Raw genomic sequence first — 27,211 nt, forward strand, 5'->3', positions numbered from 1 at the left:
GACTCCTTCGTATTCATCTCTAATGCTGTCTGAGAATCCTGATTGGTGCTTTTCTCCCTGCTATATCTCAGCTGAAACCCCTGCTTGAATACAGGTGACTTCATTCAGGATAACCACTTGCACAAACCACTTGTCACCGGCTATTAGAAAGGCTTGGCCGCCATCCAAACGATATATCAGTAGCCGTTACTTGATTAATTCCAACATTAAATCGATCAAATCCTTTGTTTTTCCTTATGAGCAGCGCTTGGTTCATTTATAACTACATTTTTAGGTTTAATGTTATGCTTATATAGTATTAGGTCACTAAAACCGTGTCTCGTAGCTTCCTGTAACCGGCTGCTAGCTATTGGCTGATGTATCCCCCATAAGAAAGACCCCTACGGGTTGTGCTTACGGCTGTAACAACACATTTGTAAAGCAATCAACCATATAACAGTATGGGACGGCCATAGAGGCCTCTCTTTATATGGAAAATGATTTACTTAATCAGAAGAATGGTCGAGATTAAGACAGCTGCAGTTTAACGTTGATAAATGTAACATTACGCACTTGCACCATAAAAATCCCAATGCAGGATATAGCACTGGGGACACGGTTCTGGCAGTGATAGCGGAACTTAAAGTTAAGCAGTTCAAAAAGCAAACCGGGTGAGTGGATTCTTTAACAAAGAACAGGAGGGAAGTTTAGTTCAAAGTAGGATAAAAGTGGCAAAAGACCAGATTCTAACACAAGCGGGGCAGAGACCAGTGACTGATTTCTTGGTTTTGAGTAGTGGGAGTGTTTAGCCCTCCAGGTATTTAATGACGTATTGTTGGGGACATATTACACCAGACACCCTGCCCATGGCCTGGGGGCTGAAGGGAGGACATTTTTTTTATTTTTTTTAAAATGATAATAATCTCACCCGTAAAATCCATCCGTCAGAGTGAAGCAGAGAATCAAAAAAGGTACAATAAAAAATATTTCAGGTGATGGATATGGGGAGGTGACAAGAAGCGTGTGATTTAGTAAGATGAAGGGCGGCATAGCATATCACCCTCAGATACAAATATAAAAGCGGGCGTCTCGGAGAGAGCCCCGCCATCCCGTGCTTATAGGTCCAATAAACACAGGGAGTTTGGTGTGGGTCGCACAACCCATAAACTCCAGGGGCCTCTGCTTCACCTTCTGAGACATATATGCATACAGTATATATATATATAGTCTGAATTGTATATTATTCACTCGAGTTGGGCTTAGTGGATTAAAGATGCTGTCGTGCGGCTAAGCATCAGGGGAGGGCTGGCAACATCTGGTCTGAGAGGCAGATCAAGCCGAGTGGCCCCCCAGCACCTTGTGCCCACCCGCCCAACTAACACATACTTTTACACACTCACCCAAACACTCAAACATTCACACTCCAACACACGTACACATACACACATACACTGACACTCCTGACACCTCCCGCATCCGGGCAGCATCAGCGGAAATCCAGCAAGGGGGGGGCAGGAGTAAGAAGACGACGGCAGACAGCTTCTTTATCAGGGAAATCCAAAGCTGAATGTCTTCGTATTATTTAATTTTTTTTCTTCCCCAAAACACGCCGGTCAAAGACAGATGACCGCTTTATCTGGCAGATCCGGTATCTCTCGGCATGTGACTCGCCTCCGAACATTCTTTCTAATGACTCATTATAACAGGCATTCTATTCTTCCTCGACAAACAACATTCTAGGTAAATACGCTTTGTTTTGCTGCACCCCGAACGAGCTTAAATAGAGCAAAAAGTATAAAAGAGCAGCGCTGGCATTTAACTAACTTTCTAAAAGTTTGTGTTTTGCGTCTAGTTTTTTTGCCATCTGTTACACATGAAATGTATTTTGTGCATTTGTAGCAAGTAACAGAAACAGAATCTGCTGGCAGATCAGACTCATCCGGCCCCCGTCGAGTCTAATGTGCTCTTTCCTCTCCTCTTGATCTATACATTTGCTTCTAGATTTTGTTAACACAATATACGGTACATGGACAAAAGCATCGGGACACCTGACCATTACATCAACAGGGACTTTGATGACATCACATTCTAAATACACAGACATTAATATGAAGTCGGCCCCCCTTTGCAGATATAACGGCTTCCGCTCTTCTGGGAAGGATTTCCTACAAGATTTTGGGGAGTTTCTGTGGGATTTTTCCCGTTCTTCCAGTAGAGCGTCTGTGAGGTCAGGCGCTGATGTTGGACGAGACGCCCGGCTCGCAATCTCCGTTCCGGTTTGGGGAAACCCTTTTCTATCCCAGCGTGACTGTGGTCCCGGCGCAAAAAGCAAGCTCCAGAAAGACACGGTGGGATGAGTTTGGGGAGGAAGAACTTGAGCCGCCACACAGGGGGATTATGGGAAATTATCGTTTGTGAGTTTAAATGTATCCTACCAACTCTGATTGTAAAGCGCTATGGAATATGCTGGTGCTATTTATATTAATGTAATTGAATAATGTAATGGGGAGGGGGGATTTGCAAAAAAATGTCTTTGGTGGAAGTGACGTTTGGGATATGTAAATAAGTATAATGTAAAATCCGGACAGAAATCAAAGGGGGTTTTAGTTTTGGGTGCGGGGTTGTGCGGTTGTGGAATTTACATTATCTGATAATATCTTATCTAGAACTCAATTAGAGTTTTTCCGTCCCAAAATGCAGCTTCCCCACAGTGTGAGCAGCCAGACCAAAGAAGCTGATCACAGAGCAGGGGATTGAGAGCAGAGAAAATTTGCTAGACAAGGGCAGTTGATCACAGAGCATCTGACTGAGGAGAGTGTAAACTCGCTAAATAAGAGCGCGGTGTGAGGCACTTCTAGAAGGTTTCTGTGTGTACTGCGTAAGGAAATGTACGCACAAACAGCACTCTCAGGCACACAGATCTACCACAGCACACAACTCTCAGCCACAAAGATCACTGTCAGACAGAAACATCACTGTTTCCCAGTCACACTTAACCACTACTGCCACACACATCATTCTCAGCCACACCCTACCACACACACACTATTATCAGCCACATAGGTCACATTCAGCCACACAAAAGAGGGACCTCTACGCACACATAATTCTCAGGGGTAATACCATAATGCCAAGGGGTGACAACCCGACTCATCTACCTTGTTAAGATGACTGGGGGCCCGTAGGCTGCCCGCTTCTAAAGAGGGGCCCCTAACAATGATAGGCATCATAACTCAGTGTAACGGACGAATCCCTGGCAGCCGTGTATAAATACGTTTTCTTCCCCAAGACCACTAAATCCCCTAAATTATTTTTTTTTTCAAGAAAAGCCTCAGCTGGTGTCTGACTGCTTTTTACATTATCTCTTAGCATGTATGCAGCGTGGGCGCTAGGAATAGTGAGCTCTTCAAACCAGTAATAATGTGATATTTTGTTGGCTTTGATGTAATCCGCTTCTCTCCTGTGATCCCCTCGCAGATTAGCGGAAATCATGTATCCCTGCTGCGGCCTCATCGTCGTCTGCTCCAAGAAGCCAGGTGAGAGACCCGATCCTTCTGCGTCCCGGAATCGGCACAGATAATGCGTTAAATAAAGAATAATACGGTGGCGTTTTATATCAAACACAGCCATGAGAGTTTTAAAAACACAACCTAGACCATGTGTCTCACTTTTTGTGGGACAGTCCTGACGTTCCTCACAGCCGCCCCACTGTCCTATTTTTGTGGGAGATCCCCTGACCAGGCCAGGGAGCTGTAAGATCGATGGAGATCTGTGCCCCATTGCAGCTCCCACATGGCCACCTTGCGCAGCGGAGCACCGTAAGGTGGCTCTTTGAGTGAGATGGGCAGGAAGACTTGTGGCATGACCATAGGTCAAGAGGGCTCTAAGCGGATTCTTACTCTTCCAATAAGGTAGCGCCTCGTACAGATAAAAGCATGACAATGAAACCACACGCTCAGGCCGGTGGGGCATTTATGAGTCTCGCTCTAGGCTTTACCCTGGGTTCAGGGTTGTGCTCCCAGCTGCCCCCTAGGACCCACAGCGAGGAATATGTCTTCTGTGACCTGACATCAGACCCCAATGCTTTGCCTCAGAAAGACACGTAGAGAGAGGGATATTGATCTCCCAAGCTGGCCAATTGAGCAGCAGCACCCTCGAGAGCCCAGTGGCCCCGTAGGATGATGTGCCTCCATTAACGCCGCACCTGCTACAGCTTAATAAGGTGCAGAGCATTTAAGAAGGCTTATCCTGGCTTACATGTGTATCATATATTTGTCCCGGCAAAGAGGAACCCCCCCTTAAGTCACCAGGATGATGACCCTACCTGAAGGGCCACAGGGGATCATGATAACACAACCAAGGACCGCCGCTGCCGAACACGGATGATCCACCGGGTGGTATTGACTCGAGCAGTTCAGGGTTCAGTTCAGTTCTAACCCTATAAGTTATAAAATTGATAGCACGCCAACATAAGTAAAATAAATAACATTTATTTGGTTGATGAAGGGTATAACATTGGGTGATATCTCTGTAACAGAGCTACGGAAACATTGTCTATTTTATTCTGTCTGTTACACCCTTGTAATTTGTAATTTGCATGATTATCCAAACCTTAAAGAGATCATTGAATATCACGGAACATCTTAAAAAAGCATATCAAAATACAGATAACCCGTTTTCCTGATGTGTTTCCACTCTTTCAAAAATATTTGTGATCTGCAGTCCCTCTAAAGGGGATCTCGGTGGACGTCCAGGTGAAAGGCTTCGTGGCCGACGTATCTGCTACTCTGAAGTATAAGAACTTGGAGGAGAATGCGGTGGAAGCCGTCTTCGTCTTCCCCATGGATGACGACTCTGCCGTCTACAGCTTTGAGGCGACGGTGGAAGGGAAGAAGATTGTGGCAGAAATCCAGGAGAAGGAGCAGGTAACCCGAAGGAAAACCTTCACAAACAACCAGTATTAAGAACATCATGTTGAGTGTTTGTGGCCTTAAACGATGTGACGTATAGGAACGTTCCCCACCGCAACTCAATCAGACAGTGAATTGTTAAAGATCTTATCCCAGTGCTGCAAATAATGTCCGTTTCTCTCATCCTGAAGACCTATCGTAGCTGTATTGATAAAATGTTCTCCTGGGACGATGTTGTACTGACACTATTTATATATATAGTGTTTTCATGTCCCTTTATATCTACTTCAGATGTCCTGACCCTGATATTGACAAAAGATAACAGTCAATGGACTCAATATATATCTTAAAATATAAATATCATGGATATGGTGAGGAGTTCTGGTTTTCTCTTTGTCGCCCCCCCCCCCAGGCTCATAAAACCTACGATGAAGCCGTCAGCCAGGGCCAGCAGGCCTTTCTACTGGAGGAGGACCAGAGCTCCGGGGACATCTTCAGCTGCAGCGTGGGGAACCTGCTCCCGGGGCAGGAGGCGGAGGTGACTCTGTGCTTTGTGCGGGAGCTGCCGGTGGAGGCGGATGGAGCGGTGCGTTTTGTGCTGCCGGCCGTGCTCAACCCCAGATACACTCCAAAAGGTGCTGAAATGTATACGTTTTTGTGGTTACAAAATGTTTCAAATGGCACTCTCCCACCGTCAGAGTTACTCACCGGATGCCTGCGGTCATACCACCCTAAACATGCCTCATCTTGGAAGCTAAGCATGGTTGGGCTTGGTTAGTACCTGGATGGGAGACCACTTGGGAATACCAGATGCCGTGGCCTTTTCTTCACTGTGTCAGATTTATTCAGCTAATGTTAAATTAACGGCCTTTCCGTCTCTGTTATCACGGTTAACCGTGGGACGCTGCCGGGACAGCCCACTGATGTCAGTGGGAGGTACCGCCGAGCAGTGTTCCCTCCAAGCTGTGCGCGCGCACATAGCTTTTTTTAGAGAGCGCACATGTCCAAAAATTGTGAGCACAACAGTTTTTCCCAAAAAAAGAAAAAAATTATATTTTTTTGGAAACTTTATGCGGCGCGGATATTGTGCGCACAAAATTTTTGCTCTGTGAAACTTTTTGCACAAGAGAAATTTTCTGCGCACGCCAACTAAGAAAAACTAGATGGAACATTGCCGCCGAGGTCAGTGGGAGGTACTACTGTCAGCAACGGGAAACACCCCCATTTAAAGGGAAAATGGACAAGGGGCGGGTCATGTCAAGACCCGGAAAAGCGGTGCTTCACCCGGCAATCTCCATGTCAAAGCCAGAGAGTTCCCGGGTATGAAGCTAATATTTGTGGCAGAACCAGATTTATCTAATCAATATGGTGTCCTGAAGTTCCGTGTCTTATTACTCTGCCTCACCCTTGTAAAGGCTGCCTGAGCCAATCAACAGCAATCAGAAAGTTAATAAAAGGGGAGGGATAACTTCATAGAAAAGAATTATCATCCAAATCCTGAGAGCAGGAATTTCAGATGGCTGCCCCCACATCAGGGGCTTTAATATTTACATATTGCTTATATTAATAAGTAAACCATTGTGACGGACTCGTCCCTTCAGGCACACCGCTCCGTGACAACCATTATATAGGTTTATCTAGTATGTATTGCTGTAGGATTTGGACAGTTGCCACGGCAATATTTTTACTTCCTGTTTATTCTTTTACCTTTATTTTTTCAAATTTTTACCTTTATTTTTCTGTAGATCAAGAGTTAAGTGTTACCGCGAAACGCCCTCAGGTTCCTATTGGCCAGATCCCCTACACCCTGTCCTTGGATGCTCATTTCCAATCTGCATACGGGGTCACTAAGATTGAGTCAAACTGTGAGATCACCCCAATCGAGTACACCGACAGCGACAAGACTGCAGCCAAGGTACAGGAGCCGGCGTATCGCCATAATGACATAAAGGTTCCTTTAAAAAATTATGAAAAGCTGTGGGAAGCCTCACGGTGAGAGCGCCTAATCCCCAGGGGCGGGAATTGTGCTACGCCACGCCTTCTCCCCACACAGGCTCCACCCACTCCCTGCTTCTTTCAATGTGATTTGAGTGCAGCTCGCCTCCACCCTTCTCTTTTGGCCACACCCAATTCTGCCTCCTATAAGAGGCAGAGAGGGTGAGCGCCAGGGGGCCCTAGGAAGTTGGCAGGTATGGTCAGAAGATGTCAACGCCAAGACACGCACGTGGCTTAACTAGCCACGGAGACACAGTTTAGATTGCAAAGCAGGGGGAAATTGGGTGATTTAAATTGTGTGTTTAGATAAATTGGATTTATTTATTCTAGAAAAAAAGGAGGAGCCTAAGGGGTTTCGTTATCGCGAGGTCTATATGAGGCCTTTGTAGGGAAAATCTTTACCCTGGACAGAGCAGATAACAAGAGGCTACCTAGTAAGATTAGAGGAGCCGCAATTTAATCTCAAACAAAGAAAAGTATTCTTCACAGTAAGGGCTGTAATACACTAGCTATGGGCGCGGTGAAAAGTGCCACGGGGGCTTCTAAGAATAAACAGGGTTACATTTTAGTTATAAAGGGAGGCACATAGTTATTATCAGTATCGGCTGCCTAGGGAGTTGAACCAGCTTGTGATCGGCCCAACAATTTTGTACTAGAATAAATTTTTATACACCCCCCCATTACTTTTAGAAAGTCAATGTATGGGCGAACAAACATATAAATAATAAAGAGCAGCGTTGACTGCGCATGTTTAATAGAAAGGCATGCATTATTTATGATGATATGGATTACTCTCTATGGCCACGTTTAACTCACTAATTGCTGGGATCCTTCTCTCCCCATCGATCATTTTTCGTACCTGCCCTCCGTCCTCGCAGGTGTCCCTGGCCGCTGGCCACAAGTTTGAGCGAGACGTGGAGCTCCTGGTTTATTACAACGAGGTGAACAAACCCAGCGTCACGTTGGAGGCCGGAGTTTCAGACGCCAAAGCGGGTATCCAGCAAATTTCTAGCATTCTGGTTCCAAAAATCATAGACATTTTTAACCACCGTGTCAGGGTCAGTGTAAGGTCAGGTAGGATTAGATATAGTTATAGGGTCTAGCAATGGCTTCATCTCACTGGGCCCTTGGGTGACTATATCCACCAGGGGAATTATTACTAAAGCAGAACGCGCCAATAATCACCCCAAAAACAAGTCATGTTGTAAAATCCGACGGCACCACCCGTTTAAAGCTGCTGTTCCACCTACTCTGCAGAATTTATCACTTTTAAAACTAATTTCAACGTTATAAGCATCATTCCTAATACCGATGAATGTCCGTACTTAAAAAAAAAAAAGGCTTTTAACAATGGGAAATGTTGCTATATTCTTCATTTATGAAGGGACATGTAATAGTCATGTGACACAAATGCAGGCACTCATAGGTTGTTGCCTTTGAAATTAAAAATGTGTGTGTTTTTTTATTTAATTAAACCCTCAGGTGAAGGAATAGATCTGCTGGGGTTTATTTGCTTAAAATAATTTTGAAATGAATGTTCTGTCTAAGTGGAGCAGCCCTATGTGTCATAGGCAGACACATAGAGATTCATGTATCTATCAGGCCGAGACTTGCAGGAAAGGGTTAACAGACTTTCCCCCCCTGACTCCGCCCTCTTCCGCATATCTATTCTTCATTTCCTGTCCTTTAGAGGGGAAGTCGCTTTGTCTCCATGGAGACCAATAACATAGATTCCTTCCCATCTGTAAAGTATCCCATGTGCCGCACTCCCGTCAAAATATGTAAAAAAGTTGGAGCCGACCCTGCATAATGTATAGTTTATTTAGCGAATTTTAAGAAGTCCCATTCATTCAACTATTTTAAAGGGACGCGGCAGCCACCATATGTGCTTTAAGCCGTGTGATAGCTGAGTGGTCCCTTTAAATTGTTGAGATGTTTGGGGGTACCTGTGGCTGATACGACCTCTCCCAGTAGAGGGAGCTCCTCTCATAGATGATATAAACCTTCTCTGGGTGGAGGTGAGATGTCAGTTTAATTAAATCCAACTTTGTGCCTGGTTATCCTCCCCAGAGATGAGATGAAAGCCTTGACCCCCCCCCCCCCCATATCACCTGATTTCCACCGCGCAGACATTTGGGTCAACTGGAGGTTTTTTCTTTAAATTCTTTCCATTTTGAAAGAAAATAATGAATGTGCAGTAACAGTATATCCCCTCCTCCTTTATAACCCCCTTTTATTGCTTTTTTTTAAAGGGTCGGTGATGGCCGATCCGGTTGTCATGTTAAATTTCTACCCCAGTTTCCCGAAGTCACAGGAGACGTCTAATTGCGGGGAGTTCATTTTCTTAATGGACAGGTCTGGAAGTATGGAGTGCAGCATGAATTCGCAACCAGGTGCGCCACAACGTATCCAGAGCGCAAAGGTAAGCAGGTATAACTTAAACATGGGAATGTAGATACTGCTGGAAGCCCCCGAACATACGCTGACCACAGACACCTGAATTCATACCCCCCAAGACCCTTAACCGAAATCCCAACAATAAGACTGAGGAGACATTAACAGCTGCTGTCATCAGCATACCTGGGAATGCTCCGGGTCAAAACGGGTCGCAGGAGCGGGGTCTTGACACGCCCCACGCTAAAAATTTCCCACGTCAGCAGGAACACCCACCAATCTCATCCGTCATGGCCGCATCCCGCAAGGGTAGGCTCCAGGTAGCCGGAGTCCAGAAGTTCCCAGGTATGGTCATTAGTACCGGCTTTCAAGAGCTACTTGTGCACCTAAGTTTGGGAACACCTTGTACCACCCCACATAACCTGCCCATCGCGTAACAACTCCAGGTTAAGAGAGATGGAGGATCTGGAACACTTTTACTTTATAGTAAGGAAAATGGACATAGCCATGTTGATCCGAGAGAAAATGTAGTTTTTAGTTGATACCCTTTATTGGCCCAACATTAAAGTTGCATAAGCTTTCAGGACCTTAGAGGTCTCTTCTTCAAATGGAATGGCAAACTAAGTTGGGGCATTTTATACCAGTTGTAGTTTTTGCCCCATATCATGCTTTCCAGCAGCTCACGTTCTGTTATCTGATCCCCGATCCACTAAACACCCCGACTCCTTATATTAATATAAATATTAATCTTCCCTTTCAGGAAACACTGATCGTTTTGTTAAAAAGTTTACCCCTCGGCTGCTACTTCAATATTTTTGGATTCGGATCCCATTTCGAGTCTTTCTTTCCGTAAGTGAAAACATTGGTAACATAATTTTAGCGTTATTCATTGTAGGAGCGTTTTATTACATCACATTATCAGGGCCCTGGTCTTCTGAGCTTACAATCTATTAAGCATAATAGATTTATTCGGTTATAAAGCTAACCGAGACTTCCAGTAATGTCCGGTTAATGATGTCTGGGTCTCCAAACTAATGGTCGAGGGTGTCTATTATCCGGAAACTGAGCCATAAGTCCGTGTTTGCAGTAGATATATATATATATATGTATGTATGTGTATATATATAGTATATATATATAATATAGTATATATTCCACTCTTCAGGGAAAGCATTGAGTACACTCAGGAGTCGATGGAGATGGCGCTGCAGAAAGTCAAAGAGATGGATGCTGACTTTGGAGGGACAGAAATCTTACTGCCGTTGAAGAAGATCTTCAAGACGAGCTGCAGACCAGACCACCCAAGACAGGTAAGAGACCCCGTGGGAGACGGGTGGGTCTGGCACACGCTTCCATCGTATTGGACTCCCCATATCTATATACATACATATATTTATATATAATGAAACATATCTATGTCCGTATTCTGCATATACTCCCTTGGGACGATCTACTCCTGACCTTTGGTGAAGATCCAAGAACTTCGGTCCATAAGTGTCTCCTGCGCAGTCAAAGCTTTTCATCGCGTGCAGAAAAATATTAGAAACATTAAACGTATTATTCCCATAGTCCTGACTTTTAATAATAAACACAGTCTCAGCTGGGTTTCACATATATACACACACACATATATATATATATATACCCGGTATATATGCATAATTCTTTTTATTTTACCTTTTTTCTCATTGGTATCAAGTTCTCTACTCCAAGGTATTTGGTCGTCGATGTCTATGTACCATGATTTTTTTACAAATGGAACCCAGAGTACGCAGTTACTGTTAAATGATGATAACTTGAGAAGTAACATTATAAACTCTCCGTTACATTACAAACCCGTGTCCCATACGTGATGTGTGGCCTCTCCCTCCTCAGCTCTTCATCTTCACGGACGGAGAAGTTGGGAATACAAAGCATGTGATCAGAGAGGTTCAACAGAACGCCAGCAATCACCGGTAATTATTACGCCGCTTCTCCTTCCAATCCCGCGAGTCTCATCGATCTCCGGCACTTACCTGTATCTCGCGCTGCGTGTCTCTCTGCAGATGTTTCACGTTCGGGATCGGCGAAGGCGCCTCCACGGCTCTCATTAAAGGCATGGCCCGCGCCGGGAACGGGACCTTCGAGTTTATTTCTGGAGAAGACAGAATGCAGCCTAAGGTAAAATCTAGCGAAATATCCCCACTACATCCCCATATGTAGGTTTAAAGGTGCCGTTCCACTTAGACAATACATTCATTGCCCCCAGTAAACCTCACCAGACCTGTCATTTTGCTCTTTCTTCTGAAATATTAATCAAATTTCCACCAAACCCGGCAGAGCAGGCGGAAGAACGCTTTCCACGTGGCTGCACAATCATTTAAAAATACGTGTTTACCCATCGTAATTTTAAATACAAAAGACTGCATTTGATCAGTGTAATCTCTAAATATAAGTTTGGCCAAAATTGGATCAAAATGATGGGTACGCTTGTTTTACGTATTTGAATTTTATTGAGTTATTTCTGTTTTTTTCTTGATTTACTAAAAAAAATACTATGTGTCTTCGTTCGATTTAAGGACTTTGGGTATTAGATGTTTTTCATGCCTTGCGGGAACCACGTTGCAAGCCTCCAGCTTACTTTATCGTTCCACCCAACTGTTTTTCCTTAGGCTCTGAAGGCCCTCAAACACTCCTTACAGCCGTCTGTGAAAGAAGTCGCCCTCAGATGGAGCCTTCCTCCGGGACTCGAGGCAGTTCCTCTGTCCAGAACCCCAAGCGCCATATTCCAGAGGGCCATCGTTTATGCCCAGCTGAAAGGAAAGGTGTGTGAGATCTGGATTCATGCCAGTTGGTTCATTTAAACCGGTTGCCCAAACCAAGTAGACCGGAGCTGGTAACAGTACCGGTCACGGTAAGTCAGCTCGACTGCTCCTCCAGCAGACCGGCGTTTACAAAGTTCCCGTCCTCTTTGGAGAAAATGAAACACAACGAGTCCCAGAAACGAGCAGCTGGAGGGAATTTGGCTCGGGGGGGGGCATCAACTTTTGACACAATTTCCCGGAGATACCGTAAGTTAGTTTTGGGCTCCTGAAAAGACAGTTTGGAGGCAAAGTTACTCCTGAAAAGTGATGTTTCTGCCTCATAACTGTCAGCGCATGAAGGTGACTGCCCCGCGCTTTCACCCTCGTACCCACAGAAGCGCGTGAAAAAGTGAGCTCTCCGTGAAAACTTTTGCGGGATCTTTTTTTTGAGTTTTGAGTTTTGTTATAACACAAAGTTGAGAAAAAATAAAAATTACATTTTAGGTCAAATTAAAAGGAACACTCCAGCCATCCTATGCACTTTAATGATAGCTGAGCGGCCCCTTTAAATGCCCACGTGGTCCCTGCGACACGTGATATACTCATCGCCAGTCAGCTCCAGAGCTAATTCCACAAACGGTAAAGGCAAGTACAACTATACCACCTGTGCGCATGCACAGAAAGTGTCTCCACTGACCGGTGCTTTATTGCACTCATCAGTCTATGGAGAAGATGCTATCAATAGATAGAAGCACTGTAGATCTGGAGCTTTTCCATAAAGTAAGCAAAATATTATTATTTTTTAACTTTAATTATCCATATTACAGTACAGAAAAGTACCGTATTTGCTCGATTATAAGACGACCCCCCAAATCTGAATATTAATTTAGGAAAAAATGAAAAAGCCTGAATATAAGACGGCCCTATAGGAAAAAAGTTTTACCAGTAAATGTTAATTCCTGTAAACTATTTTTTTTTTTATAAAAGCTATGATTGAGAAAAATATTTTGGTTTTATTTCCTTCTATTTTCCAACCTGCCCCCCAGTTATGCACATCTGCCCCAGAAATGCCTTATACCCCCTATATGCCACTGTGCCCCATGATATGCCTTTTAACCCTCTAAATGCCACTGTGCCCCATGATATGCCTTTTGACCTCCTATGTGCCACTCTGCCTCCAGAAATGCCTTATACCCCTATATGCCACTCTGGCATTAAGAGGGTTAAAAGGCATATTACGGGGAAGAGTGGCATTTAGGGAGGTTTAAGGCATTCAGGAGGCAGAGTGGTGTATAGAGGGTTAAAAAGGCATTTCTGGAGGCAGAGTGGCATTAAGGGGGTTAAAAGGCATTTCACAGAGCACTCTGCCTCCAGAAATGCCTTATGCCCCCCATTTAACACTCCCCCCCAACTTACCGCTGCTTCTGACTTCCCTGTCATGTAGCCGGGGCAGTGTGTAGATCCCACGCACTTACGCTGCAGTCGGAAGGAGGCGTGGCTAGCAGCGGTGGGTTGTCTGCGTCCATTGCACAGACCTTCCCCGACTGTCAGAGATCAGAGTTCCCCCGCAGCCTGGAAAGGTCTGCGCGACGGACGCAGACAACCCCCGCTGCTAGCCACACCTCCTTCCTGCTGCAGCGGAAGTTGTCTACGCGAATCGCGTAGAGCTCTACACACTGCCCCGGTGTTGTGGTTGGAGATGAAACTGTGCAATATTTGGTGCAAACAAAGATGGCCACCGACCATGTGCTCTTTTGTTCAAAGTCACAAAATGGCTGCCGAGCACGTGAAACTCAGGCAGAAGGCACAAGCTAAGTTAATAGTACCCAAATACTTTTGTAAACACCCCGAAACACTGATAAGTTTTGTACAACTATAATATAAGATGTACCAGGTATTTTGGCAGCAAATGTCTTGTACTAGCAGTTGATCACAATTTAACAATCACTCGGGAACCGACACAGTTAATAATGTTTAATAAGAAATGTTAAAAAACATACCTACAAACATCAATACCGTAGTACATGCGCTATGTTTAGCAGACTAGCATGGATCTACCCAAGTGATTTAAAATTAAAGTATAAAAATATGAAAATCGATACGATTTTAATACTTATCCAATCCCAGGTTATTTTACGGTGATGATGCTGGAACACGTGAGAAACAGGAGGGAAAAGCCTTTTATACTTCCTGCAGCTCTAATATGGGTCTTCCTCTCTCCCTCCTCTCCAAGATGCAATTCCTCTTTTCCACTTAAGGCATGGGATTAAAATCCCCTTTTGCCTTGCCCATTCTCCCCCTACTCGCCTCCCATTCCCTGCCTCCGAACAAGCATTCCCTAAAAAACTAGGAAAACTGGTTTTGGCCATGCTTACAGTAGTGACCAGATAGAACTGGTCACTACCGGTTTCCGGGACAGTAAAGGCCACTTCTTTTGTTTGAAATTAACCCTTCCAGTGCTGGAGACTGCCACTTACCCAGGGAATATCTACTAAATGGGGAATCTCAGAGTTTATAACTTAGGGAGGTATGGGCGCAAAAGCACAAATAGCACCAACAAATGTACCTCATTTTTCATGTCCATAACATTCCACCTCTTGCTTTTGCACCATAATTGACCAATGTTATACTCTAATAGGGAGTTCTCTAAAATCCATGTCTGCTAGTCTACTAAACATACAACATGTACACTTCCATGAAATAAACAAAGAAATACAAATTAATATGGCAATCATCAAACCATGTACAACTGTATTTCCCAAGCTCCCCAACCACCCAAATAAACCGATGTCTGGTGTTTCATGGAGCTTTTCCTTTATCGCTGTCAGCTTAGAGAGATCATGGTTAATCTCGCCGTCATTGTTCACTATGCTCTTGAGACAGTTTCTTTATAGCATCCTGCGTGGTGTCCAAAAATCCTTTGGTATTCACTGGGTTTATCTGTCTCACGACGCCATCCAAACCCAGTCTTGTTGACTTGCTTCATCTCATGTTCCAACCAGGGGACGCCGAGGAATGGGTAACCTCCTTTGTCGCTCACAGGAATGGCACTGCATACCCAGCAGTCAGAAACGTTGGTCATCTCTGCGTAGTGAGCCAGGATGCTCATGAATGAGTTGGAGGTCCATGGGTTGAGCGGGGCTATACTTCCACTAATCAGTGAAATGACTTCCATTGTCTGTTTGTATTTCCGTTGGCATGCCATATGCAGTGATTAGGAGCTGAAGCATTTTCAGGGTAGAAGCTTGATTAGCACTTTTACAAGGGAGAACTCTTATCAGCCCAGTATATGTGTCTACTGCAGTGCAACAGTACACCAAACCTCCTGTTCCTTTCGGCAGAGGACCGATGTAGTCCATTTGCCAAATGTCACCTGCAGAAATGCCTTTCTTTAAATGACCCTTTGATTGAGTGGAAAGGGGCCACTTTTTTATTTCACTGCAGACAGGGCATGCTTGCTTGGCAGTAGTTACGAGCTCCAAAGTGACAGGAAGTCCTCTGGCTCTAGCCCACTCCAGGGTGGCCTTGTTTCCTCGATGTCCTCCTGCTGCATGCGCCCATGTAGCCATACGGAGTAAGACTGGATCAACAGGATCTCGGTCATGGGTCTTCAGGTTCCTTACTCGAGTCAGTTCATCAGCTATCTTATTGGGGTTTTCTTCCCCCAAGTCTTTGGTTACATGAGCATCAACATGTCCAATTTTGATATGTCGTGTCTGTGCGGCTGCCCAGATCTTTTCCCAAAGTCCTATACCTCCCCATACTGGTTTGCCATGTATAAGCCAATGATTTTCTCTCCATGTAGTCATCCATGTAGTGCAAGCTTTGTAAACAGCCCAACTGTCTGTGTAAATGAAAAGTTCATGGGAATCAGTTTCTTCCAGCAAGATGGTTATGGCAACAAGTTCTGCATATTGACTGGAGCCACCTTTACCTTGCTCCTGGATGACCACCTCTCCATCTGGATTGTAAGCCACAGCTGTCCAGTGTCTTCCTTTGCGGGTCATCACAGCTGATCCATCTGTAAACCATGCATTTGGTTTCTGACAGTCTTGTAATTCCTCATAAGGTAAGGCAGTCTTTATCGGAGAAGGCTGAAGCACAGGTATCTCGCAGGTATTTGGATGTGACAAGGTTTCGTATGTCACAAGACCATTGAGAATCCTAGTTAAGTCCTTCACTTCACCTGCTTGCACTCCACCTCGTTCTTGTAGGTACCATTTCCACTTCAGGAGAGTTTGACTTTGGGCCACCTCTGCACGTATCGGTAGGCCTTCATCACGCACCCAGCCTGCAATTGGTAAGTCTGTTTTCACGGAGACTGGGGCCTTTTGGGTTATAGTCTCTACATGCTGCAGGGCCGTGTAGGCAGCTAATAAGTTCTTCTCCAGGGGCGAGTACCGTTGCTGAGCTCCAGTTAGTTGCTTGGACCAGAACCCAATTGGTACCGCTCGTTGGCCTTTAACTTCATTTGGCTGCCACAAGCCCCATGACATCACGTTATTGGTCACCATCACATCGAGTTGAAAAGGGAATTCGGCTTTGATTGGACCAAGACCTTGGTGCTGTAAGACGGCTTCCTTGGCTGCTTTAAATGCTGTTTCTTGGTCTGTGCCCCAAACAAATGTAGATTTTTTGCGTGTAACATTGTATATGGGACGTAGCAAAAGTCCAAGATGAGGTATAAATGACCTCCAATATCCAAGGGCACCGAGAAACTTTTGTGCATCTTTCAAAGTCTTTGGCGATGGAGTGTTTTGTATAGTATCCAGTATTGGTTGGGGAATCTTACGAACAGGACCGGCCCAGATCATTCCAAGAAATTTGACTTCCTGGGCGGGACCCTGCACTTTGTCTTTGTTGACAGCTCATCCTCTGGCAACCATGTGATCAATCAAAACAGTCAATGCTTCCTCCACTTCCTCTTTAGTTCCGGTAATCATGATGTCATCGATGTAGTGGAAGACAGGTACTTTCAGGCTTAGTTGGCTTAAATCTCTGGCAACCAGTCCATGGCATATGGTGGGGGAGTGTAAGTATCCTTGGGGTACCACCTAAAAAGTATATTGACGACCTTCCCAGGTGAATGCAAATTGATCTTGGGACTCTGGTGCAATGGGGATTGAAAAGAACGCATTCGCTAGATCAATCACTGCATGCCACTCCCTGGCCTGTTTGGCTATGTCCTCAATAACCGAGACGATATTGGGGACTGCAGCACTCAATGGCGGTGCCACTCTATTGAGTCCCCTATAATCTATCGTCATGCGCCAAGAACCATCAGGTTTTTTAACAGGAAATACAGGAGCATTAAAGGGGCTTATTGCAGGACGAACTACACCTGTTCTCAACAATTCAGTGATTGTTTCACTGATTTCCTTTTGTCCCCCCGGCAGCCGGTACTGCTTCAGCCTTACCGGGCTACTGGGGGGAGGAATGACCACAGGTGTCCAATTTGCATTTCCTCTCACCACCTCCTTTACTGCATGGACATAAGAGGGTTTGTGAGGAAAGCCAAATTTGAACACACCCCACTGTGTCTCTATACAGAGCCCTAACAATATATCTATCCCCAAGATATTGTCAGGTAAATCAGAAACCAAAATATTAGCCTCAAATCGGGGGCCTTTGTTTATGGCTAACATAACTGTTGTTTGGACAGCTTTAGTTATTCTACCCCCCAGACCCTCTATGTGGACTATGGGGCCTACAAAATGGGAAGGGTTACCCTGAAGCACTGTTACCTCAGCCCCAGTGTCAACTAAAGCTAAAACCTTGGTGTGGTGTTTTCCCTTTCCCCACCAAACCTTTAAAGGAACAAGGGGCCGTCGATCCCCAGCCATAATTGGTAATGTGTTCCGTGCCGGGGATCGGCCGTCCCATCAGTCCACTACATTTTGTTTTGCAATAGCCTTCAACTCAGCAGTCGGGTACAAGGGCTTTGTTTTCCTAGGAGTGGGAACAGGAGGACAGGAATTAGTATCAGGATATTTAACATCAGATTGCGTATATTTGAGACCTGTTTCAATGGGGTGAGCCTTAGAAATGGGACCATCATCAAAAGTAATTAACTTCTTAACTTGTATGGGACCCGTAGATGCAGTGTGTACCTGTACCCTTTTCTTTAATGCTTTCCACCTTCTAAACAAGACACCAGTACGAACATTTGAAAATGACTCATTTATACCAGCCTTCTCAAGATCAGCAATCATCTCTTTCCTAGATATTCTAGTACGTTGTGAAGCATCCTGATAATTATTCCATTTAGGTTTACCCTTGGGAGGATTTACAGTATTCTCTCTGTCTGACATACTGGCTACAGAGATACCCCTTCTGTGGTTTACCTTTTCCTCCAATTCATATTCCCCCAATTCCGCTAGCCTTTGTGTGATCACAAAAATCTGCCCATTTTCTGCTGTGCCATTAAGCATAGACAATAGGGATCCTCTTTTAGCACTGGGAGCTGTTCTTAGGAACCTAGACCTCATGCTTGCAGTGAATTCCTCTGCATCAGGCCCCTCCCAGTGATCCTTGTCTAAACCTGCTACACAACCCATAATACGGACTCTGGTTATGGCATCTTTTATGGTGTGCCACTGTGTATGTGGTTCAATGTCAGTGTGATGTGGGAAAACTTTTAGTAGTGCATGTTTAATGATATCCATTAAACTGAAATTACCATGAATGTTCCTCACTAACCTCAACACCTGTGTCATCTGTGGATTACACGTGAGCTGACCAATGCTTACGGCTTCATTAGCATTAAGAATGATCTTATCTGCCCCAGTATCCCACATACGCAACAACCACTCACCAATGCTTTCACCCTGAGTCTGCTTATAAAGTTTTGTAATCTCGGTTAACTCCAGTTGTGAATAACCTCTCACTACCTCATTTATCTCATCTCGTGCACTTTCATGCACGTCTTCATTACCATCACAGTCCCGGTGTACCCTACGCTTTCTCTGTTGGGTGATAAGTGGGCGAGCTTTGTAGCTAGCCACCCTCTCATCATCATCAGAGGAGACGTAATAATATGAATCATCATCAGAAGAGGAAGAAGAGAAAAAGGACTTGTGGTCCTCCTGGTATTGTTCAATCATGGTTCTCACCTTTCTGGTGTTGTATGGCACCTTACCCTTTTTAGAGCGACTACGATTTAGTTTGCTAATTAGCAGAGTGGTAGTTTCCTGTAATTCCTCCTTACGGGCATTGTTACTTTCCAAACATTCATTTGACAATAACAATTTTTGTTTTACTTCAGCTAACTCCTTTTCTAGGGCCTGTCTCTGTACTACCTCATTTTTTAAGGCATGCAAGATAATCCAGCCCACTTCTGCTGCAGCTCTGCTCTCATGTTTGGGATAGACCCCTAAATCAAGCTTCAGTGCCATACCTCCTATCTCTTCACCAACCTCTGGGTACACAGGTGCACCATAACGCACTAGCTCATCCGCTATAGCATTCCATTTGCCCATAGTGGTAGCCCAATGTGGTACAGCCCCAAATTTGGGTCTTTTATCCCCCATCATTGCTCTCAACTTCTTCTTAATGAAACTCATTCTCTCAGTCAGATTTACTTCAAATGCAATCAGACAGCAGAATCTCAAGCACAATCAGATGGCAGGACAAGCACACGTGTTTGTAGTGAGCCTTACTACTACTACTATGTATTGTACCACTAACACACACACACAGGCTGCACTTATGTGGTTTTTTTTTGTTGTTTTTTTTTTACAAGCACTTGCGTGTATCTACTTTCACACTAGAGAAACACGTAAAATATAGTGGAAAGGACAGAGCACACAACCTGAATGAACAATCACACTCATGCAACCCGCGTACAACAGGCGACTTCCTATATGCTTTAAAGTTTGCGTCAAATAACTAACATTTACGTAACACAATTATACCAGTCACCCTTTAACAGGAGAATCAATGCTATAGGCTGCCAATAACTAATAAACAGTCACCCTTTAACAGGAGAACCCAATGCAATTGAATACCAGTGACTATCACTAATGCAATACGTTTAAGCTAGTTACTTTAAACAAGGAACAATAAAGCAACAGTCATTTAAGATCCCGTATAAATAGTACAGTGCTACACTTGATAATCTTTGACCCACATTTAACAGATTAATTATTTGTACCCTCTAAATTTACACTCAGGCATACAAGAAAAATCTGTAAGTGTTTACTCTTGGATGTAATAATCCTTAGGTCCGAAGCCTATACTATCTTATTAATAATATGACTCTCCCCACAGAATTAACATAACCAAGATTAATGATTTCAAAATCACCATAAAATTGATAAGCCTCTTGTAGTTGTGAAAAAATAACTTGGAAGGCTTACTAAATCACACTGGGAAAAATATTATTTTATACTATTGGTCAATTTTGGTTATTAACTGCCGATACTCAATTTCTGGCAAAATCCTGCCGACTACGCCAATTTTTGTTGTGGTTGGAGATGAAACTGTGCAATATTTGGTGCAAACAAAGATGGCCACCGACCATGTGCTCTTTTGTTCAAAGTCACAAAATGGCTGCCGAGCACGTGAAACTCAGGCAGAAGGCACAAGCTAAGTTAATAGTACCCAAATACTTTTGTAAACACCCCGAAACACTGATAAGTTTTGTACAACTATAATATAAGATGTACCAGGTATTTTGGCAGCAAATGTCTTGTACTAGCAGTTGATCACAATTTAACAATCACTCGGGAACCGACACAGTTAATAATGTTTAATAAGAAATGTTAAAAAACATACCTACAAACATCAATACCGTAGTACATGCGCTATGTTTAGCAGACTAGCATGGATCTACCCAAGTGATTTAAAATTAAAGTATAAAAATATGAAAATCGATACGATTTTAATACTTATCCAATCCCAGGTTATTTTACGGTGATGATGCTGGAACACGTGAGAAACAGGAGGGAAAAGCCTTTTATACTTCCTGCAGCTCTAATATGGGTCTTCCTCTCTCCCTCCTCTCCAAGATGCAATTCCTCTTTTCCACTTAAGGCATGGGATTAAAATCCCCTTTTGCCTTGCCCATTCTCCCCCTACTCGCCTCCCATTCCCTGCCTCCGAACAAGCATTCCCTAAAAAACTAGGAAAACTGGTTTTGGCCATGCTTACAGTAGTGACCAGATAGAACTGGTCACTACCGGTTTCCGGGACAGTAAAGGCCACTTCTTTTGTTTGAAATTAACCCTTCCAGTGCTGGAGACTGCCACTTACCCAGGGAATATCTACTAAATGGGGAATCTCAGAGTTTATAACTTAGGGAGGTATGGGCGCAAAAGCACAAATAGCACCAACAAATGTACCTCATTTTTCATGTCCATAACACCCGGTTACATGACAGGGGAGTCAGAAGCACCGGTAGGTTGGGCGGGGGGGGACAGGAGAATCCGGGTCCCCTGCAGCTGCGGGGGATCTGGATCTTAGTCGTCTCATAGGCAGACCTATTTGAGGTCTGATTATAAGACGACCCCGATTATAAGACGAGGGGTATTTTTCAGAGCATTTGCTCTGAAAAAAACCTCGTCTTATAATCGAGCAAATACGGTACTTTTATAGCCATTACTTAATGAGACTCATTTCTGAGACACTTTAACGTCGCAAGATCTCTGCAGAGGTCACAACTGAGGGCCAAAAACAATACGAAGCATCTTACTTCGTATAAGAGATATTATTGATTATTATAGCACCACCGTATTCCGCGGCGCTGTACACGCCGCATGTCCGCAGATCAGAGAGGGTGTGAGATCCTGTACGGCGTTCATTCAGTGAATTGAACTATTTTTACTTTTTCTTGCAGGTGGATGAAGGCACCAAAGGAGAAGTTTGTCTGGAGTACAAATTTAAAGAAGACGTTTTCAAGAACGTTCTGGAGATTTCCTTCAATGTCGGGAAAGCAGACCGGTATGACGACATTCTGCCAGGGGTGAACTTTATTTAATGCCCCGTTTTTAACTGGTTTTAATACTTTTTTTTGGCAAAATACTGAAGGCAAATCACTTACAGAAAAAAAAACGCTCCTCCCAAAATACAAAAAGAAATAGATGATCAGTTATCCAACTATCACAATATACCATTTTTTTCCAACAATCCCAGAGAAGTTTAGGTTTTCTGCTGCTATGGTGACAAAGCCATGATAAACAGCATGGGGCAAACCGCCACATGATTAAAAGGTTTGGACTGAGTTTGCTCATTGAGAAGCAAATACGTTTAAAGTTGTTTTATATGTGTTTGTTTTTTTAAACACCATTATTAACACAATGAAATAAATAAGATACGACATTTCTCCATCAGACCGACCGTCCACAGGCTGGCGGCCAAGGCTCTGATCTCGGAGCTGGAGAACGGGACAGACTCCGACTCGGAGGAGGCGAAGAAGAGGATCCTGGAGACCAGCGTCCAGTCCGGAGTCATCTCCTCGCTCACAGCCTACGTGGCCGTCAATAAGGAGACCAAGAAGCCGGTGGAAGGTCCTCCGATGCGTCGGGACGTCCCGGCTCCAGGTACGAGTGTATCAAGTCAAACAAACACAAGATCTGTGAGGGCATCTGCCTGGAGCAGGTCCATCATTTACCTGACGTGTGCTTTTTTAAATGTATTTATTTTGTTTTGCATCTGTATAGCATCAAAAGAAAAAATATATATATTTTTCTCCAAAATGTGAGAAACAGGGTGGTTCTCAGGCCAGTCTTAGCAACAGGCATCCAGTGCAGCTGTGCAGAGGTAGCCTTTCTAGGGAGACCGGTCCAAATTAGTTGCAGCCCCTTGAGCACTTTATGAGACTATGCTACTGGCACCAAATTCTTTATGCCCCTGATTTCCCCTTTTTTTTCTCCCCTGATGTCCTTCTTTCCTCAGAGGTTATATTACTGTATACAGTGCTGGGGGTTATATTACTGTATACAGCCCTGGGGGGTTATTACTGTATACAGCGCTGGGGGTTATATTACTGTATACAGCGCTGGGGGGTTATATTACTGTATACAGCGCTGGGGGGTTATATTACTGTATACAGCGCTGGGGGTTATATTACTGTATACAGTGCTGGGGGTTATATTACTGTATACAGCGCTGGGGGTTATATTACTGTATACAGCGCTGGGGGTTATATTACTGTATACAGCGCTGGGGGGGTATTACTGTATACAGTGCTGGGGGGTTATATTACTGTATACAGCACTGGGGGGTTATATTACTGTATACAGCGCTGGGGGGTTATTACTGTATACAGCGCTGGGGGGTTATATTACTGTATACAGCGCTGGGGGGTTATTACTGTATACAGCGCTGGGGGGTTATTACTGTATACAGCGCTGGGGGGTTATATTACTGTATACAGCGCTGGGGGTTATATTACTGTATACAGCGCTGGGGGGTTATTACTGTATACAGCGCTGGGGGTTATATTACTGTATACAGCGCTGGGGGTTATATTACTGTATACAGCGCTGGGGGGTTATTACTGTATACAGCGCTGGGGGTTATATTACTGTATACAGCGCTGGGGGGTTATTACTGTATACAGCGCTGGGGGGTTATTACTGTATACAGCGCTGGGGGTTATATTACTGTATACAGCGCTGGGGGGTTATTACTGTATACAGCGCTGGGGGTTATATTACTGTATACAGCGCTGGGGGGTTATATTACTGTATACAGCGCTGGGGGTATATTACTGTATACAGCACTGGGGGGTTATATGACTGTGTACAGCGCTGGGGGGGTTATATGACTGTGTACAGCGCTGGGGGGTACTTGCCCCCGGGAATGTCTGTGACTTTCGTTTTTGGATGTTATTTTCTGCACGTTAACCTGATTTCGGTAATTTCTCCCCAGGTCTGATGGGTTCGCCCCGGTTTATGCCGATGATGAGTTATTGCTCTGCTTCTGCACCCAATACACGGAGTGAGTTTGTGATAATTGTCGTTCTTACCCCGCAGCCTCCTTTCTGCCCCCTTCTGTTCTCCTTTTTTGATTGCACTGAAAGAAAAGGAAGAAAAGCATAATTTTATCATCTAAAGGCTGAAGCATTTTACAGTTTTTTTTCTACATCACTTCTGTCTTATTTAGTTTACGCACCCAAATTCTGTTTATACGCAGACATCAAGGAACTGAGCGGGGGGCAGCGGGTGGCAGTAGGGGGGACCAGGCTTCTGGACATAAAAGAAAGAAGTGGGATCAGCGGCAATGTCCGAGTCTGACCAAGAATAGAGGGAGGAGTGTGGATTGGAGCGGGGGCTACGAGAGGAGGGGAGAAGCCTTAAATTTAAGGAGAAGAGGGGATATAACAAAATAAGGTGGAAACCATGATGAAGTTTAAGCTGGTGAGATGAGTTCGTTAACTGGGTGGGAGACCTCCGCCATGTCCCGGTTTCTTTTGTTAGGAGGGTTCTTGGCTGGGGAGGGAAAACGTGCGCCGGGCTCCAATGACTCTCGTCTTTTCGGAAGAACTTTTGTAAACAGACACAACTCAACTCCCCGGAGATTATTAGGACAAAGGAACCCCCGTACCGACGCGCTCACAGAACGGCCAATGTGCTGACGGCCCAATCTACATGGCATGGGGTACCTGCCAGCACTGTGTATACTGCCATTAGCGACCCGCCGACGTGTATAATGTGTGAAATCAGATATGTGGCTTTTGTGACATCTGTCATTTTTTTCCCCAACAGTGAAGAGGTCGTGTAAAATGAGTATCAGCGGAGGGGCGCCCGGGATGAGGTATAACGTTGGTGCCCCGGCCCCCGTGATGAGGAATTCGTCTGGGTTTGGTTCTGGTGCCCAGACCCCCGTGATGGAATGTGAGTTTGCGGTGATCCCTCTTCTTACCCGTGGCCTCCGTTCACTCTCTCTATTCCACGCTTCTCTTTGCAGAACGGACGGCATTAAAAGCTAATTGGAAATCTTGCCGGCGTGGGATATGAGAGTTAGAGCCCCGCTTCATGGGTAAAGCATGGCAGCAGCTATCGGAAGTCCCGTGTGAGACGGGAAGTCTCTACCTTTCTCTCGTTTTCAAGTATATTGAGGAAGGTGGAAGCTGCAGCATCCGGGAGTCGAGTCTCATCAGGAGCTGATTGACCCCAGAAAGCTGTTTTGGTTCACGGCTGTCTGTGTGATCCAATGGAAATTATACTATTCCCGATGTGATGTCATCTAAATGCAGTCACTAGTCCATCCTTTAACCCCTTAAGGACCGGGGCTATTGCTATAATGTCCTTTGGTCGTCAATCAGCGAACCCACATGAGTTATAATTTTTTTTGGGGGGGGGGGCAAGCAGGGATTTTTTTTATGCCAAATTCATATTTGTAAGACTTGTTTATGATTCAAATATAAAAAAAAACCATGTATTCCGTTTTACACGTATAAAGATTATCCAAACTCATTTTTCTTACTATCTTTTAACCCCTACCAAACCATAACCCTAAGTAAGTAATTTCCCCACTAACTAACCCCCACCACACTAACTATCCAACATGCATTAAGAATGATATATATACGGTGTATATATATATATATATATATATATATATATATATATATATATATATACACATTAACCCCATAGGGTCAGGTTAAAAAAAAGTCTTTTTTTAATTTTTGAAACTTGCGTCTTGGTACTCAGAGATTCTCTGTTGCTGTTCTCTGTCCCTCTCCAGCTCGCAATCACAAGTGTCACCTGACTGGATCCATGCATGTGATTGGCAGTCAGCTACAGCGGTGCTCGTGGGGCAGTTTTTACCCGTCAAGCAAATTGGATTGTATAAACTTGTATGATTTTATGTAATATTAATATTTGGTAAACTGTCTCCTGTTCTTCAAGGTGCTGTTGTTAGCAAAAAAATAGATCGAGGGACCCCCGCTCTGTTGAACCTTATCTCCCTGCAGAATGCAGATGGCTCCTGGACCCTTAATTCCAAGCTGGCCGCCGTCCTGGGAGTAACAGAGAAAGCGATAAAGGAGAAGCAGCCAGCGCAGGTATTATTAACCCCTGCGTCAGCTCTGTTACCCTAGATATGATCCCTTCTCCCCTAATTCACAAGACGGGAACCTCTGTTCCTCCAAAGAGGGGAATACGTTTCCGCTGCATGCACGGGATGTTAATTCACACGTTTTATCCCGCTGGACTTTATTGGGTAACGGTTACCGTGGATCTGTATGAATTCGGTGTATTTACCTCCATTTTATCTCCAGGTTACCGATGATACGGTCTGGGGGACGGTCCTTGCCGTGGTTTGGCTTCATGCCTCGTGCTCGGAGCAGAGAGACGAGTGGGAGCTCCTGGAATGGAAGTCTCTGTCGTGGCTGAAATCCAGAGCAGGTATACAATAACAGCACAAATTGTGTTACTAACAACAGGGGACATAAGCCCCATGGGGCTGACCTCTTAGCGAGCATAGCGCCAGAAGCAAAGTCTTCTTTTACCCCACGGTCATCCACTGCCAGGTACTGATGTCAGGAGGAGGTCTCAGGTGAGGTGGGAGCTACGTGTAGGTGGACATCAGGCAGCCCCCCATCTCGCCGGCAGGTTCTCCATCTGCAGCATAAGTTTATGATTATTTTTCCTATCAAATACTCTTTTAGTGTCACCTACGTCGGTCTGCTGGAACATTCTATGTTCCTGGTGCTGAGTTTCGTAGGCTACTTGGAAACCTAGAATTTGCCGGCAGACCAGTCCCGTTTGGCCCTTTGAGTAAAGACTCAAACCTTAAGCCGTTTGCTGACCCCATGCACGTTTAAATGGCCTTACTCTGTTTATCTCTACTACTTCTGCTGGGGGGCTCTTCCACTTATCTACCACCCATCTACTTGTGTCACAACCCATGACATCACAACACAGCCCATGAAATGTCGTAGTGAAGTTAATGGGTGAGAACTCTGTTATCCCCTGCTTCTGCCGGCTTTCTTGTTCTCGCAGGGGCGGAAGAAATCCTAAGGTTTTCACTTTTCTTTCAGTATTCTCACCCATCATCTTTTGCGCTGTCCTTCTGTCCTTCTGTCCGTAGTCTCTAAACGCCCTCCGCTAACTTCTTGCAGGATCTTCCTTGAGCTCGTTGGTTAACGCCGCCAACGAGCTGCTGGAGTCTTCTGTGGATCCTAAAGTTCTTGGCCTGTGA

At 44.6% G+C, this 27,211-nt stretch overlaps 1 protein-coding gene across 1 annotated transcript; it reads left to right on the top strand.

Annotated features, from left to right (window-relative positions):
• The first annotated feature begins 3,469 nt into the window (after positions 1–3,469).
• Positions 3,470–27,211, top strand: LOC149274005 (von Willebrand factor A domain-containing protein 5A-like). Its single transcript, XM_089505937.1, has 18 exons — positions 3,470–3,515; positions 4,702–4,904; positions 5,302–5,524; positions 6,635–6,804; positions 7,763–7,877; positions 9,137–9,306; positions 10,039–10,127; positions 10,444–10,588; positions 11,154–11,233; positions 11,324–11,438; positions 11,930–12,082; positions 21,897–22,000; positions 22,391–22,599; positions 23,933–24,001; positions 24,769–24,897; positions 25,918–26,072; positions 26,289–26,415; positions 27,132–27,211. The coding sequence occupies exons 1-18, from the start codon at positions 3,470–3,472 to the stop codon at positions 27,209–27,211; spliced, it is 2,382 nt and encodes a 793-aa protein (XP_089362063.1).

This window comes from Sceloporus occidentalis, unplaced genomic scaffold (assembly GCF_023333645.1).
Source record: "Sceloporus occidentalis isolate IW3139 unplaced genomic scaffold, rSceOcc1.0.p SCAF_352, whole genome shotgun sequence".
Taxonomy (NCBI): domain Eukaryota; kingdom Metazoa; phylum Chordata; class Lepidosauria; order Squamata; family Phrynosomatidae; genus Sceloporus; species Sceloporus occidentalis.